The following is a 19662-nucleotide window of genomic DNA, read 5'->3' on the forward strand; positions in this document are numbered from 1 at the left end:
ACATTAGTTCAAGTTCAAGAGTTTTATTTGTCACATACACAGTTATACAGAATACAACCGGCAGTGAAATGTAAACAGGTCCGCTCCATGGACAGCAAATAACAATTAACAAAAAAAGCACAATAAATTATAAAATAGGAATAGGATAAAATAGGAATAGGATAAGGTGCTATATATATTCATATGTAGAATTATGAATAAATCAAGTAAAAGAAATAAGAGATGTGGAATAAAATAAGTGAGATAAAGTAAACTTGAGACTATAAAAATAAATACGTGGATAACAGAAGTGCAGGAGTGTAATGTGCAAACAGCATTATAATGAGTAGTTACATGGAACACAAGAATAAAGTGCAGTGCAATATCAGTATGTGAGTTTGTTAATACTGAAGTGAGGTGAAGTCACATGTTGTTAAGTGACAGCGTTCAGGAGTCTGATGGCCTGTGGGAAGAAACTCCTCCTGAGTCTCTCAGTTTTGGCCATCAGGCTACAGAAGCGCTTACCAGAAGGCAGCTGGGTGAAGTGGGGGTTGGCCGGGTGATTAATGTCCTTGATGATTTTTGTAGTTCTGCCTCTGCATCGTTTGATGTAGATGTCCTGCAGAGACGGGAGAGCTGACCCTGAGATGCGCTCGGACAAGCGCACCACTCTTTGCAGGGCTTTGCAGTCGTGACTGGTGCTGTTACCATACCATGCTGTGATGCACTGAGTCAGTAAACTTTCTATCGCCCCTGAATTATTTTTTCCCCCAATAGGTGGCGTAGTGTTTTTATTCATATTTATTGACTGGGGCAGGTGAAATAAAATCCATCTGCAGTTTTCTTATTAAGACATTTCATATTTTTCACCTGGCCAATGTTGTATGTGAGTTCAAGTTTCAAGTTTTTATTGTTCAATAAAGTTCTTGCATTAAAAAAAAGCAACATTAATCTGCTACACATGTAAAATCCAACGGTGTTCTTACTAAGACTTTTTTAGTGAACTTTACTTAATGTCCAATAATTTGTTGACCTTACTTAAAATAATTTAGTAATCTGAACTATTTGCATGCTATACCTTTTTTTACTTAGAAAACACAAGTAAACATTCTGGTTTGAGTACCATTTAGCAAACAAACAAACAAACAAAAAACAAAAAAAACACTGGATGGCCGGGCAAGGTAATATGAGGCAGGGCGGTTTTTAATAGACTTTTGACTCATTTCCTCCACTTCCTTCCACCATAATTGTGATCAGTGTTCCCTTTGGTTGGGCTCTTGGAACTTAATCCATATTATTAAAATATTCTTCCTGTTAATGCAGCGGCACAACAAGAAATCACAGTTAACTGATTTCAAAGGAAGGAAAATTCTATCTATCTATCTATCTATCTATCTATCTATCTATCTATCTATCTATCTATCTATCTATCTATCTATCTATCTATCTATCTATCTATCTATCTATCTATCTATCTATCTATCTATCTATCTATCTATCTATCTATCTATCTATCTATCTATCTATCTATCTATCTATCTATCTATCTATCTATCTATCTATCTATCTAGTAAAATAACTATATTTAAAAAATGGGTTGATATAATCCCCCTATATCTGTTACAATAGCAGTTGACCATACACGAGTCACACACTTCAACATTCAGCATGCAAAACACAACAATGGTAACAAGGAATTTTTATTTTTTATTTTTTAATTATTATTAATAAGACCTTTGCAATTTTATTTGTTGTCGTTATTGGGGTTATACGGACAAAGACAAATGGTTAAATGAAGCCAAACATACACTGTAAAAAAAAAAAAAAAAAAAAAAAAAAAATGTTTTTTGTTGGTTTAACTTAAAAAAGGAAGTAACCTGGTTGCCTTAAAATTTTGAGTTTATTGAAATTAAAAATGTGAGTTGATAGTGACAAGGAAATTTGTTTAATAAATAGAAACTCAAAATATTTTTGAATCTGAACCACATAATTTTTTTTTTTGATAAACATGAAAATAGCACTATTTGGCATGTTTCACTGCATCATCAGAAATAAAACACACACACAATTACCCAAAATGCTTACAAAATCTTTTAATAATATTTTAATAAAGGTTGTCGAATCTCAAAAAATGTTCATTGTATTAACTCAAAATTTTAATTTCAATGAACTCAATTTTAAGGCAACCAGGTAACTTTTTTTTCTAAATAATTTTTTTACAGTGTAGTAACATGAAACAATTAATTTATTCATGCCGCTATGCACTCTAGGAGTATACGCTTCCTCAGATCCCAAATAGAATTAAGTTGACAAAACTTAAACGGTTTAAGTCAGAACAACTTAATAGAATTAAGTAATTCTTACTTAATTGAATTAGGGCAACACGTTTGCATAATTTAATTAAGTAAACTGAACAAATTAGTCTTTACGGTGCAGTTGAACAAACAAAGTTATATAGCATTATGCATTTTTAATTCATGCTGTAAATGGCACAATCTAAAATGTCATTGTGAATGCACATATTTTAATATCATATTAAGGGTAGGCCTATAGCCCCCCCCCCCCCCCCCACACGTCTGGATCACTATCTCTGTGTGGACTCTCCATTGACATAATAGATTTTATACCGCATTCTGCATTTTTACTTTCTAAACTCATCCTGTATGATTTATAAGCATTTTGAAAAGTGGGGACTGCTGGCTGGTCCCCACAATGTAGGTGATCTCAGCTTTTACTATCCTTATGGGGACATTTGGTCCCCACAATGAAATATAAACAAGGGCACACACACACTAAATTCTTGAACTGACCAAAGTATTTAGGGGAAAGGGTCACATAAAAACATGAATTTAATTTTAATACACTATTGTTTTGTTCTATAGATACATTATTTAATGCAATATAAATGAAGAGTAAGTCCTTACTTTCCTTTTTGGAGGGATTTAGTATTGCATTACACACGGCATATTTTTGTAAATCATGTATATAAACATATTCACTTAAGAAATATTTTCTTAAACAAATGTCAGATCAGCACATCCTGAGATCTACGGAATAAGGATAGTCAATTCTGGGAACACCGAGTCAGACAGACATTACCCCGCCTCAAATACTTGATTCAGCGATCTCTCTCATCTGATTGGCGCAGAGCTGTAGACTCGCCGTGACGTCAGGGGCTCGCAGAGACTGGGTCAGCCAGAGGAACCAGCAGTCAGACTTCTGCGAGTCTAGCGCGAGCGCACCTCGTTCACATTACAGCACGAGACGCGCCTCTGCACCTCTCCGACACACAGCACAGGTACCGACATCCGCTGCATTTTAACCTTGTATTTAACACGAAATGTTCATGACAGCCGTGCATGATTCATAACTGCTTCTGTTCCCCTCCGCAAGATATCAGCCATTCTCTTTTAGTAGCCTGTAATGTTGGTTTTATGTATTGATGTCTATGCATGCATGCACACAGTGTGCCTACAACTTTTAATTTTAATTATGAGGATGCACATTAATAATAATCAAGCACTTCGCAAATGCAGGCTGGTCCAACAGATTAAGAGATTACAGTCTGTATGTATTAGAGCCTGTTGTCTCTAACCGAAGTGACTTTATGATGGGTTAGTTATCTCACAGTATCAGAGGGTGGATGTGGTTTACCGCTCTTTTAAGTCTTTGGAACTTTGACAGCTGCTTGAAATAATGCCTAAGTATGAATAAACAATATATGTGTTAGTTTAAATTGTCATATGAGGCATCTAATGCTCTTTTCCAGAGACAAGTTTTTTCCAGTTTTTTGACGCTTTTGAACTTCCGCGACATTCTGACGTCAAGCGAACGATTCAGCAAATTATCATTTGGGTTTTATTATCAGAAGTGCTAGTCTGCTGTTAATCCATGTAATTACTATATAATTGCTCATTAAAGTCGCTGGCTCTGGGAATAATGTTTTATTCTTAATACCGGAATAACTAATAATAACAATAAGAGTCAAATGCAGGAACATGGTCACATTTTGTGCTGGTTCTCCTGCACATCCTTCTGAAGACTCCCAATGGTAGAAATGAGCATTGAAGTCTATTTTTAACAAGATCCCCTGATCAATTAAGTCCGATCTTAACCGTTTTAGTGGCACACTTCCACACGGATTGTTTAGTGAACTTGGCAGGCTCTTTTTTTCTTCTTCAAAAATACCGCCGTTAAAAACTATATCAAACTCGACAGCACACTTTCTCATGTGACATCTCATTGAAATTTACAAATAAGTTTTAGAGACAAAGCGGAAAAATTGACTGTTTTATTCTAAATGTTAGAGGCTACGTTCAGACTGAAGGCAAATGTAGCCTAAATCAGATTTATTTATTTTTTGCTGACATGTGACTCGGATCTCAGATCAAACACAGCACATGGAATCTGATCTTTTCAGTTCTGATTTGTGCATATGTGGTGTTAAATCATGGTTGGTTGTTTTGGAATGCGGCCTCAGTCCGAACAGTCATATCATAACTCATGCGTCTTTTACTTCACTCTAGAGTAATATTCATCACAATTCTGCGCTGACAGACATCACTTCAAAGATTTTACATACCCAGCGTTATCAAGAGAGTTGTGAAAGGTAGTCAGTGAAGGACAGTGATGTGTCAGAGCTCATAAATAATACAGTGACAGCTCTATATACAAGCAAAACACCAAAGCTCGTATCATAAATGTTTAAAAATATTATTGTCTTCGGTTTTTTATATTGTCTGTGCATAAATTCACTGGCTTCCATGGCAGATCACGCTATAAATAAATGCGTAATCACTTTAATGATGGGTCAGTTTAGGAGCATGATCTGTTCACACTGGAATCTGATGATGGCCACATTTAAAATAACAATGTGGACAGCTACACACACACACACAAAAGAAATCTGAGCAATAAATCGGAAGATTCGCAGTGCGAATGTAGCCAGAGAGATACAAAAATATTAGGAATGCATCAATATGGAATTACAAATCATTCTTTATGTTTGTAAGCCGTTAGCCAATGCATACATCAATAAATCTAAATTTTGATGTAAATATTCCAAAACATTTGGGGCCCTATCATAAACCCGACGCAAGTAGTGTTGTTTGCTAGTTTTAGCCCGACTCAGTTATCATTTTCACGTCCAGATCCACGTTTTTTTTTTAAATAAAAAATGCACTGGCACCCATCTATTCGCCCATGAGCATGCTGCTCTGTAAACCAGGTGTGTTCAGGTGCATTGTGGGTGCGTTGCAATTTTAGGAACTGAAACAGACTGTGCCGTTGACCAACAAAAACCTGGTCTAAAGTAAATAGCGCAGTATTTTTGTGTTATTTAAAGAGCACGTTAATAAGATACGCAAAGGGAGTGCACAAAACACACAAACTCAGATTATTATACACACAGCAGCACACAAACATGTTTAAATATTAAAAATAAAAGAATTCCTCTCTGGAGAAGCGTTCAGTTTTCCGCCATCGTGGCGGCCAATATATTGCATCCCAATAAATAATGAGTTTAGAAGAAAAAATAAATAAATAAATGTATTACATGGCCCCTTTAAAATAAATGAAACCACACTGCAAAGTTTCTGACCATAAAAGGACAAATTGGGCATCTAATAGACTGAAACTGCTTAATATTTTAGTTTCATCAGCTATCTTATCTCAACATAGCATCTGTTTCTTTTAACCAGTCAATCAAGCGGTTCCACATGTGTGCCTCTTTCCCTGTCTGCTTGTTAGCATTTCTTTGCTGCGTTCTTGTGCTATTTCCTCCTCTTTGCCACACAGCACAGCCGATGCTGTCATTATTTAAAGCACTTTGCCCTATGTTTGATTTCCTCAGTTGCACATTTTTAGGGATCAGGCAGCCTGTTGGTTTTTAGCAATTAATAATCTCAGATGTAGTCAGTAACAGTCTTTTGTTTGCTCTGTTGCTGTACTAGAATAGAGCAAGTCTTTATCAGCTGTTGTGGGCTGCTCTGACAGTCAGAATGTGATTGTGATGTGCAGAGAGACGCATTAATGTTAGGGCTTGTTAGAAGTGGCGTCTTTCTCTTCGCAAAGCCTTCCTTTGCACTGTCATTTGAGCAGTTCTGTAGGCTGTAGAAGGAAATAAAGTCAGCTATCGCTGCATTTTAAGCGTTCTAAAACAGTAACAATGCAGCAGCTGAACTTCCCTGTGCTTTCACATTACATTCACTTCCCTTTAGTGTCATGGCGAGCGTGCCGTGCTTCAGTGGAAGCCTCTGCGGGGGAAAACAGGGTTATATAGCAAGTCATGATGGTGCTGTAATTAAGAGCTGAACTTTGAACATGTCTGCAAATAACTTGTGGATCACAAACTTAATGGTTTAACTTTCCCAACGGACCATATGGCATTTGTGTATCTGTAAGCATCTCACTCATGCTTAAAGAGACAGTGCACCTAAAACTAATTCTGTCATTATGTTCTCACCCTCCTCATGTCAAACCACAGTGTGTGTGTGTGTGTGTGTATGTGTATGTGTATATGTATATGTATATATATATATATATATATATATATATATATATATATATATATATTTATATTTTTATATATATATATATATATATATATATATATATATATATATATATATATATATATATATATTTATATATTAATGGTTCATATGTTTATTTTGAAATATAATATTCGACAATCAAAAATGTAGTTTTATACAAACATTTAAATTGCACGTAAGGCAGTTAAATTTAAGACCCATACACACAGAAACGTAAAATATTTTGTATCGTATTGGCGATAACTGCTGACACCTCTTTTTTTTAAAACGTGTCCCAGAGTGTTTCAAAACCGCATTTTCGTGTGTACAGCCAATCTGTATATTTTTTATACAGCCAATGTGTACATTATCTTACGCATGTTCCAAGTCTTCTTTTCCGTTTTTAGTGTATGTGTGTGGCAGAATTACAGCGCCACATACTGGTCTGGAGTGTATGCTACTCAGTGGTTTCATGTGTATGCATTTATTTCTTGAGACAAGGGGGGAAAAATTGGATTGGGAACGCTCTGGCCTTGTGTAGATGTGGCCATAATGATATAATATGATATAATCATATTTCTGCTCCATTTCATTGTTTCAATAAACTTTTAAACACTGTCAGAACTGTTGGAGAGATGGTTTTCCTAGGGTAAATGTACCTTCAGAAGTTAAAACACTGATTAAATGATTACATAAGACATGGTACACTGTAAATTCTAACAAGTTTAAAAAAAAATGGAAACCGATTGCCTTATTTTTTCCAAAGCAAACTTAAGGGTCCTACACACTATCCGCTTTTACAAAATCCTTTGCGAATGTTGCTTTTCAGAATGTACGAACATGATTGCCGCTGTAAGCCATGTCACACTGTAAGATCTCAGTTGGCATTAATGTCAGACTGTGCGATAGTCAAGGCGCACTAAAAACGGACGCACGCAAGAAAACTTGTCCGGTGTTTTATATCATCAATGAATGACGCGTTCAGTGACAGTGAGCTGCATTATACGCGGGACTGAAATGCTGGCTACAAAGAAATCTCTAGCTCTCGTTTTGGTCATAGTTTGTCTTGAAAATGAGATAATTGAAGGTCGTAGGAGAAGTCACACTGCAGGATTGTGTGCCAAATCTTCTGACACTGCCAGAATTTCGTCTGAGGTAAAATTTTATCGCAGCGCTCATTAATCGGCTGCCGGTGAACATGTCAAACTAATGATCAAAGACTTCAGACTTTAGCAGAGGATCAGAGGAATCTTTTAGGATAGACAAAATTTGTCTCCGACGGCCAAATCGTGGCCAAAATCGCACAGTGTGTGCAGCCCGCTTTAAAGGGAAAACTGAAGTTAATTTAATAATCATCTAAAAGTAAAGAAAGCTAACACCTCCTAAGTAAATTAAGTAATAAATATCAAGTTAGTTTAATGCCAATTCTAGTGAACATACTCTAGAATATTTACTAATCTTACTTAAGAGTTAATAGTAAGATTACTTGAGTAGTTCCATTTAAGTGACCGCAGTGTTATTATATTATGCAAACATCTTAAATACTGTTATACTCAACAAAGTTTTAATCTGTCATTTTCAGCTATGACTTAAAAAACTATGTGCAATCAGTTTCTACGTTTTCTTCAAATAAAGTGAACCTATTTTCATTGAATGCACTTAACACTCAATTAAGTAAGCTTAATTGCATCAAATTGTTCTTACTTAAACCATTTAAGTTGTGTCAACTTAATTCTATTTGTGATCTGAGGAAGCGTACTCCCAGAAAGCATCACAAATAAATCAATTGCATATTTAATATTTGTGGCTTTATTTTACCATTTTATTTGCTGTCTTTTGTCAGTATAACCCCAATAACGACAGCGAATACATTTGTAATGGTCTTATTAAGTAAAAAAAGAAACAAAGAAAAAACCTTGTTACCACTGTTATGTTTTGCATGCTGAATGTTGAAGTCTGTCTGTGTCGAGCTTGGTCAACTGAAAGATATTGTCACAAATATAGAGGGATTATATAAACCCATTTAAAAGTTTATGTCATATGACTCATATGAAATAGCACTAAAATGTAAAAAGAGCTTTAGGGTGCGTTCACACTTGTCATGTTTGGTTCGATTAAAACGAACCCTGGTGCGGTTGCTCGGTTAGTGCGGTTCATTTGAACATATGTGAACGCTGCCATCCGAACCCTGGTGCGCACCAAACAAGCGGACCGAGACCGCTAAAAAGATGGGTCTCGGTCCGCTTCCAAACGAACTCTGGTGCGGTTCGATTGATATATGAACGCAACACGGACCAAAGACATGTAAACGGACCAAAAAACAGACGTAATGTCACAAGATGCGACGCATAATGCAGCTGATTTGACGACGCGGAAAGATCGGTGTATCCAAAATGAGTAACTTTAACGTTAGAGGGCAAACGTGGAGCAACAAGGAAGTGCCTAATCAATATTTGGTCAGACGAGCATGTTTCGAAAATGCTAGAAAAAACACACAAAAAGCATACCTGGCTCTTCTCATCAAAGTTCCTGTGCTGCCCATTATTAGCAGGTAGGCTACAGATGACAGAACGGCCGGTGCTGTTTTGAATGTTTTGAACATTTCATGAGCTCTTCATGAGTTCTCAGCGGGTAAAAATAATGCCACATGTAACGTTACACGCATAAAATGATCGCGTTTAATCCAGCACACTGCGTTGTTTTGAATGTTTTGAACATTTCATGAGCTCTTCATGAGTTCTCTGGTAAAAAATAATGCCATATGTACACGCATACAATGCCCGCGCGTGTAATCCGCACACAGCATTGTTTTGAATGTTCGGTAAGCGAGCTCATACGTCATATAAGCCGACCAATCAGATTGTGAGCGTCTCCCTGTGCCTTTGGTTCAGTAACTTTAGGTTCGCTGTTAAAAATGCCCGTGTGAACGCTAAGCGGACCAGGACTATTATGTTTTGTTTTTGTTTTTTGGTCCGGACCAAACGAACCAAACTTACCGAACTAAGTGTGAACGCACCCTTAGTTTACCTGCCTGGCCACCTGTTTTTTTGTTTTTTTGTTTTTTGCTTTGGCAAAATGGTACTCAAACCAGTCAAGTACTGTTTACTTGAGTTTTCTGAGTAACAAATTCATTTGAATGCAAAAAGTTCAAATTACTTAATTGTTTTAAGGAAGTTCAACAAATTATTGGACATTACGTAAAATGATCTAAAAAGTTTTAGTAAGAACAACTGTTGGATTGATTATTTCATGCTGTAACTGGTAAAGAGGAAGATGAGTTTACATGCGATTGGAAACTCCACAAAATGACATTTATTGTTTCAAATTTCATGGTAAAATTGACATAATGGAGACTTTTTTCCATATCAGAAGTAGAAAGCTTATTTCAGGCGCTCTACAAATAATATTCAGTGACATTTCGAAACATAGATTGATTCTTAGAATTAAATAATTGATATCATTTAAATGAAGATTGATTAAAAGGATGCAGCTCACAATTCCAGCTCATTGTTAGCATGTCTTTTAAGCTCAGTACGACTGAGATAGATTCGTGTAGAGGAACAGACCAACATTTGAGTTGTTTTTCACATATAATCTAAATTGGTTTAATTTCTCACTGATCATTGTTGGTTTTGAAACCTTATGAACGAGACATTTCTGTAGCCTGATTTTGCATATCCTGTAGTGGAGGCCTTTATCAGGGTGAGAGAAAACTCGCTCAGGGCCACCTCTATGTGTACATAAGTTCTGTATACTTCCGGAGTTTGAGTTATGTTGTGGTTAGATAGCTCACCTTAAAAGGGGAAGTGCAGTTTGTGGTTATGAACGCCTATGACAAACTCTGTCAGCACGAATCATGAATCGTTCTGAGTGTGATGTGACACTGTTCTGACCTACTGAAGGTTTAGGTGTCACTCTGTATCTCTTTTGTCCTCTTCTGAGCAGCCATGGGAAACCAGTGAGTATCTCCATCGTCTGTCTGATGAACTCAAAGCATTCGGAATGCTGCATGATGAGCTAGATGGTAGCGTTGTATGGATGTGTCTGTTTTCAATCCTTCAAGCTTGCCTTTTGATTCTCCTTTGTACGTGGGTTAGTTTATAGCTTTCAATCTATTTCCTGACCTTTATGTGGTTCCTCACTAACAAACGATGAATTGAAACCCTTTTTTTCTGCTGGACCTGCATGTATAATGATGCAAAATACCTAACGGGCCTTTGTCACGATATAAGGTGCCCATGTATACGACTCTTAAAACTTCTTGCCTGAGATTTTGGATGCTTTTGAATCTTTGGTGTATGCTCATATTTTGCTTGCCTGGAGAGCCTTGGATGAAGTTTAGTCTAACAACTACTGAACTGGAGGCTCTGGTGATTCTCAATGAGAAAATAATTAGTCAATATAGAGGGAATTTAATGTCTCTCATCTCCTTTGCATGTGTCCGTGTAAGATGTCGGCCTGGTTGTCACGTTTAATTCCTGCACTCTTTCTTTGCTGTTTTGAGCTTGCCAACTGCCTGTAATGCAGAAGTTTTAAGAAAGTATACCAGTCCAGTTTAAAAAGAGATTTTCAGCCTTTAAATAAACATTCTTTAGTCAACTTATGTGATTTGCTTTTGGTTATCACAGACGTACTCATACCTCAGTTTGAGTACGTCTGTGGGATGACCATTGTACCACTAAAGTCTCTTCATTTTTATTTTAGCCCATTCAAATATTGGTAGCTTATTATATTTCTTGGTTTCGATTAGACCCACTAAGTCTTCCACTATAAAAGCATCCATTTGTATGTTGAATGTTAAGCAAAAGTGTGATTGTATAGCATTTATAAATCAATTCGGATTTCAATTATATGGTAATGCCGCATATTACTTTGTGAAATCAATATTTATTGAGTCCGTTTTGTTATGCAATGACATCAAGTATGTCCCAATATACCACATCCTGCGGTCTAGTGAAATATGAATGTTCAGTCTGTTAGGCATTGTGACGGGGTGAAGAAGTACACGACACAGGAGGGCAGGTGAATTCCCCGAAGGGTGGATTTATTGAACAAAGTGAAAGTGAAAGTGCGTTGAGTGCGGTGCTCCGTGCTCGGTGTGGTCTCTTCTTGCGTCCTCGGTGCTCGCGGTGATCTGGATCCGTGCTCAGAGTGAGTGCTGGCCGTCACACGCTGCTCTCTGGAGGGAGAATGGAGACAACAGTTAGCCGAGTCTTCTGGAGACATCTCTCACCTCTTTGGGCGGCGGGCAGGCTTATAAAGCCGCCCGCTGATGAGTTGCAGCTGTGACGGCTCAGCCTGTGATGAGCGGGTGCAGGTGTTCCCGCCTTGTTTCCAGGGCGACGCTGATGAGCGCTCGGGACACTTGTCACACTCCCCCCCCCTAAGCGACGTCCTGGTCCTGCGGAGAAGTGGGGAAACTGGGGGGGGGTTGGGGAGTGGAGCCTGACAGACCTGCGAAAGCTGACCACATCCGGGAAAGACCATCGGCGTTGGCGTTGGCCGTCCCGGCACGATGTTGGACGGTGAAGTTGAAGTCCTGGAGCGCCAGGAACCACCGCGTCACCCTGGCATTCGTCTCCTTGGCCCGGGCCATCCATTGTAGTGGTGCGTGGTCAGTGGTCAGGGTGAAGTGGCGGCCCAGGAGGTAATACCGGAGCTCCAGGACTGCCCACTTGACGGCCAACGCCTCCCGTTCCACGGTTGCGTAGCGCTGTTCTGCTGGGGTCAGCTTTCGGCTAATGTAGATCACCGGGTGTTCCTCGCCGTCGGTGACCTGGGAGAGGACGGCTCCCAACCCGGTGTCGGAGGCGTCCGTTTGCAGCAGGAAGGGGCTATTGAAGTCGGGCGCTCGTAGGACCGGTGCCGAGGTGAGGGCCGACTTGATGCGGTGGAAGGCCGCCTCCGCCTCGGTGCTCCACTGGGTCTTCTCTGGCTGCCCCTTCCTGGTCAGGTCTGTCAGGGGAGAGGCTAAGGAGGAGAAGTCAGGGATGAAGCACCGATAGTAACCCGCCAACCCCAAAAAGGCTCGTACCTGCGTCTTCGTGGCGGGACGGGGAGCGGAGAGAATCGCCGAGACCTTCTTTTCCTGGGGTCGGATCAGGCCCCGTCCCACCTGGTAGCCGAGGTACTTGGCCTCCGCGAGTCCTAGGTGGCATTTCCGGGGGTTGGCGGTCAGCCCAGCCCGACGTAACTCCGACAGCACCTTCCGCAGCCGGTCCAGGTGGTCCTCCCAGGTCTCGGAGTGTACCACCACGTCATCCAAGTAGGCCGCCGCGTAGGCTTGGTGGGGTCGGAGCAGGATGTCCATGAGCCGCTGGAAGGTGGCGGGTGCTCCGTGCAGGCCGAAAGGGAGGACGCGGTATTGCCAGTGGCCGCTCGGAGTGGAGAAGGCTGTCTTTGGCTTGGCCTGAGCGGAGAGGGGTACCTGCCAATACCCTTTCGTGAGGTCGAGGGTGGAGATGTACCGCGCCCTCCCCAGGCGGTCCAGCAGCTCATCTACGCGGGGCATGGGATAGCCGTCAAACTCCGAGACCTCGTTGAGCCGGCGGAAGTCGTTGCAGAAGCGGAAGGTGCCATCGGGCTTTGGGACCATCACAATCGGGCTGGACCACGGGCTGCGTGATGGTTCGATGACCCCTAACCTCAACATCTCCTGTACCTCTGCCTCAATGGCGTGTCGCCGAGCCTCCGGAACACGGTAGGGCCGCTGCCGAACGACGACTCCTGGGGCCGTCCGGACGTCGTGCTCCAGGACGTGAGTCCGCCCGGGGCGAGGGGAGAACACCGCAGAAAACTGACTGACCAGGTGTTGCAGCTCCGACTTTTGGGCCGCCGACAGTTGGGGGTCCATGTCTACCATCACAGGTGGGGAGTCCGTGAACGCGGAGAGCTGGGGCCCGGTCCCGACCCAGCGCTTCAGGAGGTTGATGTGGTACAGCTGGTCGGCTCTCCTCTTCCCAGGCTGCCGGACCCGGTAGGTGACGGGCCCGACCTTCTCGGCGACCGTGAAGGGACCCTGCCAGGTGGCCAAGAATTTACAGGCGGCGGTCGGGACCAGGACCAAGACATGGTCCCCGCGCTGGAACTCTCTGGGTTGGGCGGCCCGGTCGTAGTGCCTCCGTTGGGCCTGCTGGGCTTTGGCCAGGTGCTCCCGGACAATGGGCATCACGCGGTCGATCCTGTCGCGCATCTGCCGCACGTGTTCGATCGTGGAACGGTGTACCCCCGGTTGTTGCTCCCAGGCCTCCTTGGCCACGTCGAGCAGTCCCCGGGGTTGCCGGCCGAAGAGGAGCTCAAACGGGGTGAAGCCGGTGGACGCTTGGGGGACTTCCCGGATGCCAAAGAGGACGTAGGGCAGCATCTTGTCCCAGTCCCGCGGGTCTTCGGCGGCCACCCGCCGCAGCATCTGCTTGAGCGTCTGGTTGAACCGCTCGACGAGGCCGTCGGTCTGGGGGTGGTACACCGTTGTGCGGAGCTGTTGGACCTTCAGGAGCCTGCAGAGATCGGCCATCATCCGGGACATGAACGGGGTGCCCTGGTCAGTCAGAATCTGGGCGGGGATGCCCACCCGGCTACACAGAAGGAAGAGCTCCTGGGCGATGGCCTTGGTGGTGGCTTTCCGGAGGGGAATGGCCTCTGGGTAGCGGGTGGCATAGTCCACGATGACGAGGATGTGTTCGAACCCCCGGGCGGACTTCGGCAGCGGTCCCACCAGATCCATTCCGATTCGCTCGAAGGGCACCTCTATGATGGGCAGCGGAATCAGCGGGCTGGGGGGAGGAACTCGTGGCGATGTCCGCTGGCAGGTGGGGCAGGCTTGGCAGAAGCGCTTCACCTCGGCCTCCAGGCCGGGCCAGTGGAAGCGATCTCGGATCCGTTGGATGGTGTTCTGAGCCCCGAGGTGGCCTGCCATGGGGTGTGCGTGGGCGATCTCCATCACTGCCTCGGTCTTGCTGCGGGGCACGACGAGCAGGTTTTTTTCCTCCCCCCTTCGCTGAGCGACACAGTAGAGCAGGCCTTGTTCAATTCTGAAGTGGGGCGTAGGGTGCGGCGCGGGCTGTAGGTCCTTCCCCTCCGCGACCCGTACCTGAGCCCAGCAGTGCTTCAGACGGTCGTCCTCGTGCTGCTCGCGGGCGAACGCCCCGGCCCCCGAGACCTGCTGGAAGAGATCATAGAATAGGTTAGCAGCTTGGGGGGTGGACTCACCGTCTCGGGGGCTGTCCGAAGCCAGCAGCACAGGACGCCGTCTGGGTCTCCGCGCGGTCCGGCGCTTTGGGCGGCTCCCGGGCTGGCTGACAGGCTGAGTGGCGGCGGTGAGGAGACGGTCGAACCCCGGCCAGTCCCTTCCGAGCAACACGGGGACCGGCAGATCCTTGACGATCCCGACTTCGATGGCCCAGGTGCCCGGGGCGGCCTCGATGGACACGCGACGTGCGGGGACTTCTCGGGTATCGCCGTGCACACACACAATGGGGACGGAGGTCTTCGAATCTCCTCGCGGCGGCAGGATTGCCGCCTGTACGAGGCTGATGGCGCTGCCGGAGTCCAGGAGAGCCAGGAAGGGACGGCCGTTAATCTTCACCTCCGCCCGTGGCGCGTTCTCTGTGTGCACGGCGCAGCCTGCCAGCCATGCTCGTCCAGGGGATCGCGGGGCTTCGGTGGGCATGGGCTCGTCCGGAGGCCCGGGAACCGCCGGCCTGCCTACTGGTCGCGAGGTACCCTCCGGCGTGCGTCGCTCCTGGACCACCCTTCGGGGAAAAGGCGACGCTCGCTCCCCGACCTCCCGGAGGAAGGTGGCATCCGCCAGCTCAATAGCCTCGACCAGCTCATCCTTGGTGGTGGGCTTCCGCATCCCCACGGCTTGACGGAGGTGGCGCGGGAGCGCGCGCAGGAGGCGGTCAATGACGACGCGCTCCGCTACCTGGATGGCGGTGGAACCCTCGGCCAGCAACCAGTGTTGTGCCAGACGGGAGAGATCCGCGGCTTGGAGTCTGGGCGGGCGCCGTGGGTCATAGGACCAGTCATGGAAGAGTTGTGCAGCGCTGATCGCGGATAGCCCGACACGGCCCAGGATCTCTTTCTTTAGCACCGCATACGAAGTGCTTTGCGCAGGGGGAAGCGCGAAGTACGCCCGCTGCGCATCCCCGGTCAACAGCGGGGCGACGATGCGCGCCCACTCATCCTCTGGCCACGCCTCGCGGGTAGCGATGGTCTCAAACATCTCCAGGTATATGGCGACATCGTCGTGCTCGGTCATCCGTGGCATGAGTTGGGTTGCTTGGGCGCGAGGGTCAGGCAGCGGAGCGCGTTGGGCCGCGGCCGCCCGCAGTGTGAGCAGCTCCCGCTCGGTAGTGTCTTGTCGAGAGGCCATATGCTCCATAATTTGCTGCTGGCGGATGCTCACCTCGGTGAGGTGTTTCAACAGTTCGTCCATCGTTGCAGGGAGGAGCGCCACCTGGGGAAACAGAGGGAAAAAACCAATAAGTGTGGGGAAAAAATAAATCCAGGGAAAAAGTCTCGGGGAAACGGGAACCACTCCACGTGAACCTGATGTCGGTACTTCTTCACACTCTTGCCCGCATTCTCCACCAGTGTGACGGGGTGAAGAAGTACACGACACAGGAGGGCAGGTGAATTCCCCGAAGGGTGGATTTATTGAACAAAGTGAAAGTGAAAGTGCGTTGAGTGCGGTGCTCCGTGCTCGGTGTGGTCTCTTCTTGCGTCCTCGGTGCTCGCGGTGATCTGGATCCGTGCTCAGAGTGAGTGCTGGCCGTCACACGCTGCTCTCTGGAGGGAGAATGGAGACAACAGTTAGCCGAGTCTTCTGGAGACATCTCTCACCTCTTTGGGCGGCGGGCAGGCTTATAAAGCCGCCCGCTGATGAGTTGCAGCTGTGACGGCTCAGCCTGTGATGAGCGGGTGCAGGTGTTCCCGCCTTGTTTCCAGGGCGACGCTGATGAGCGCTCGGGACACTTGTCACAGCATTTACAAGCAAACGGTTTATCCAGATCAGTCTAGTCAACTAAACAATGGGAATCTATGGTGCAATATGCAGTTATTATCCTATAAACTTTATTTTTTTGGTAACACTTTACAATAAGGATTCATTAGTTAGCATTAGTTAACTACATTAGTAATGTGAACTAAGGAGGAACAATACTTCTAGCCTTTATTAATCAGTTAATGTTAATGTTAATGTAGTTAATGTTATTTCGACATTTACTCATCATTCAAATCTAAAGTTGTATTTGTTAACATTAGTTAATGCACTGTGAGCTATCATGAACTATTATATTTTTATTAATTAGTAAATACATTCTGTGACAAATGTATTGCTCATTGTTAGTTCCTGTTAGTAACTAGCGACCATATCATACCACCGTATTGGCCGATATGTGTTAACGTTATCAGCGCCGGTAAAGAGATTTGGGCGATATATTAAAGCTGAATAATGGATGATTTTCTTCAGCTGAGACACTTCAGATATGCACTGTTGTTTGCCATGATGGTTTGGAATTGCTTGAAATATGATTGGAATAACTTAAAAAAAATTAACTAAGTTAATAAGTGCAACATGTGCTGCATAAGTCTGTCATATAGGCTGCATAAAATTCTGAGAACATCATAATTGTGTGCTTGGGACATGGACTGAATGGTCAGGCTTCTGTTTTTGTAATCAGGCTCTCAAAAATTATATAAAAATTATTGGCCAATATATTGGTTATTGGCTTTCAAATATTATCGTTTATCGGTATCGAAATTTTATTAAAATTTCATACACCAAAATTTTCATACCTGTGCAACCCTAGTTAATACATTAACTAATGTATATCTTTTTGTTAAGTGTTACACTTTTTTGGCTCAACATATTCTAGAATATAGTTTTTCTCAGTCGCTTTGGTACATTTCTCGAATCAAACTCACAATTTGCAAAATAGTAAGTGCATTTCTCAAAACAATTTGTTCAAATAGCAAAACACCATGGATAACCTCCAAAAGCCACTCTCTTGCTCAAAATCCTTAGTTCATCTCTCAAAAGGAAATATCCGTGTCAATGAACATGTCAGTGCCATCAGAATGACAAGTCCTTGTGTCATTGTGTACGGAAAAGACAGTCAAATTGTTTAGTCATGTTGTCAATATAACAGTTTACTCTGAAGGGATGTTCTGATGGAAACTATGGCTAAAGTTTTGATGACAATTATTGTCAATTGTAAGTTACATCTTAGTGTGTGTGTGAGTGTAATTGCAAGAGAATGGAAAAGATTCAAATTTACACTCTTACTTTTTGCACTGTATTTTATTGACAGAACATGCCAATGAGATACAAAAATGAAAAGACAGCACTGAATAACACACACACACACACACACACACACACACACACACACACACACACACACACACACACACACACACACACACACACACACACACACACACACACACACACACACACACACACAAATAAAACTAAAGAAATGTAAACATAGGAAAAACTGTACATGTGGTGCTGAAGAAATGGCTATATATCTGCTAGTTGATGTTTCACGAGAAGCACCTTCGTTAGAGAAAGTCAAGATTCACCTAGGAGCAATTTACCAATTCAGGACAGATTTAGAAAAAAGTCTAATGGAAATATATATGCTTGACATATTATGATAACTTGTTCAACCATTTTGCATGTAAAGACTTATACTATGAGCTTGTGCCTAAATGTTGTGGGGGGTGAGACTTTTCAACAGAGACCCAATATGAGAATTGAGAATTGTACATAATCTTTTGCATGGATGTACCAAAGCATTTGCAACTTGTTCAAAGAAATGAAAAACTGCTTTTTTGATGTGCACAAGTGACACAATGATGTGAGAATTGAACTGGTAGTTTTGAGAATTTCAGTTCTGATCTGAGAAATGTACCAAAGCGACTGAGAAAAACTGTAAAAGAAAAATACATGAGGGTTTTTCTTAAAATAATAAATAAAATGTGTAAAAAAAATAAAATAAAAAAACATTTTGAATTATTTTATTAATTAATTATTACCTCATAAATATCATACGTTTTTGAGGGGGTTGTATATGATAATTTACAACCTGAAATAATTTTCTAATGTCATGAAAAGTGAAATGAATATACCTATTACATAATTTTATGTTTTATGTTTTTATTTCCTGCATGTTTTTGCATGTTGGTTGCATCACATGACTTTGTTGGTCACACCATATTTCCCATTGCATGATTTGGCAGAAAAAAAGGCTTTTATCTATAAAAATAAAATAAAATATAATATGTCAGGACAGTATAGTATCACTCTAATATATTTGACTTTATGCTTCTTCAAATTTTTTATTCAAAAATGAAAAACATTTGCAAGACCAGACCAAGCTGTCTGCAAGCCATTGAATGTATGAACTGCATGGTCTATTTTCTGTGGTAACTGACAACAAGCTGTCGATAGAGTTTAACTTACTGAGCCCGGAACATTTTTTAGCAGTGACTTTAATGCAATTAACATTTGATGGTAGGAAACTTTAACTGTTCAGATATCTGATGATCAGTGTAACATGGCTGTGACATTGCTCAATATTGCTACTTCTGTTTTAGGAAAGAGGAAATGTACCATCTCAGATTAAGTCTCAATTAACACAGGGTTTTACTGGTGAGACAGCCCTCCCTAAATACAAACATTCAAACAGTTTAGAGTGTTTACCCAAACTGTGTGCCTAAACCACACGAGATCCCATCGCAGCTGCTCTGTTGGCTTGCCATTTGGATCCAGACACATCGTGGATCACCGGGTTCCCATGGAAACATTATCATCACATAAAAAGAAAGAATACAGTAGACCACCAATTGTGTTTAAGTTAGACATAGCCAAAAACAGCACAGTAGACGGTTATGGTTGACTTTAGGTGACAAGGTTTGGTATGATGGCAAAATGTGTACCTTAAATGCAACTTTGGATGAAAGCGTCTGCCAAATGCAAATGCATAAATGCATGAACCATCTCCCTGAGTTCTTCAGATACAGGACAATAGTAGACCACCAAGCCCTTTGATTGTTGTCTATGAGAGACACAGTGTGAGGTGGATTGATGGTGGCAGCTCTTAGCATGAAGAAATGCTTGTGCACTGACTCTGTAAATTAG

General features: G+C 43.0%; 1 protein-coding gene across 2 annotated transcripts in view; it reads left to right on the top strand.

Moving 5' to 3' along the window:
• Positions 1-3157: 3157 nt before the first annotated feature.
• camk1b (calcium/calmodulin-dependent protein kinase Ib) overlaps positions 3158-19662 on the top strand; it is an 88496-nt gene continuing 71991 nt past the window's right edge. Inside the window, exons 1-2 of one of the 2 annotated variants that reach the window (XM_067430974.1) lie at positions 3228-3277; positions 10458-10470. In XM_067430974.1, the coding sequence (XP_067287075.1) occupies positions 10460-10470 (11 nt within the window). In that variant the 5' untranslated portion in view covers positions 3228-3277; positions 10458-10459. Of the gene's footprint in view, positions 3278-10457; positions 10471-19662 lie in introns of both variants that reach the window. The other variant, XM_067430975.1, reaches the window with a different exon arrangement.

This window comes from Pseudorasbora parva, chromosome 22 (genome assembly GCF_024679245.1).
Source record: "Pseudorasbora parva isolate DD20220531a chromosome 22, ASM2467924v1, whole genome shotgun sequence".
In the NCBI taxonomy this organism is placed as follows: Eukaryota; Metazoa; Chordata; class Actinopteri; order Cypriniformes; family Gobionidae; genus Pseudorasbora; species Pseudorasbora parva.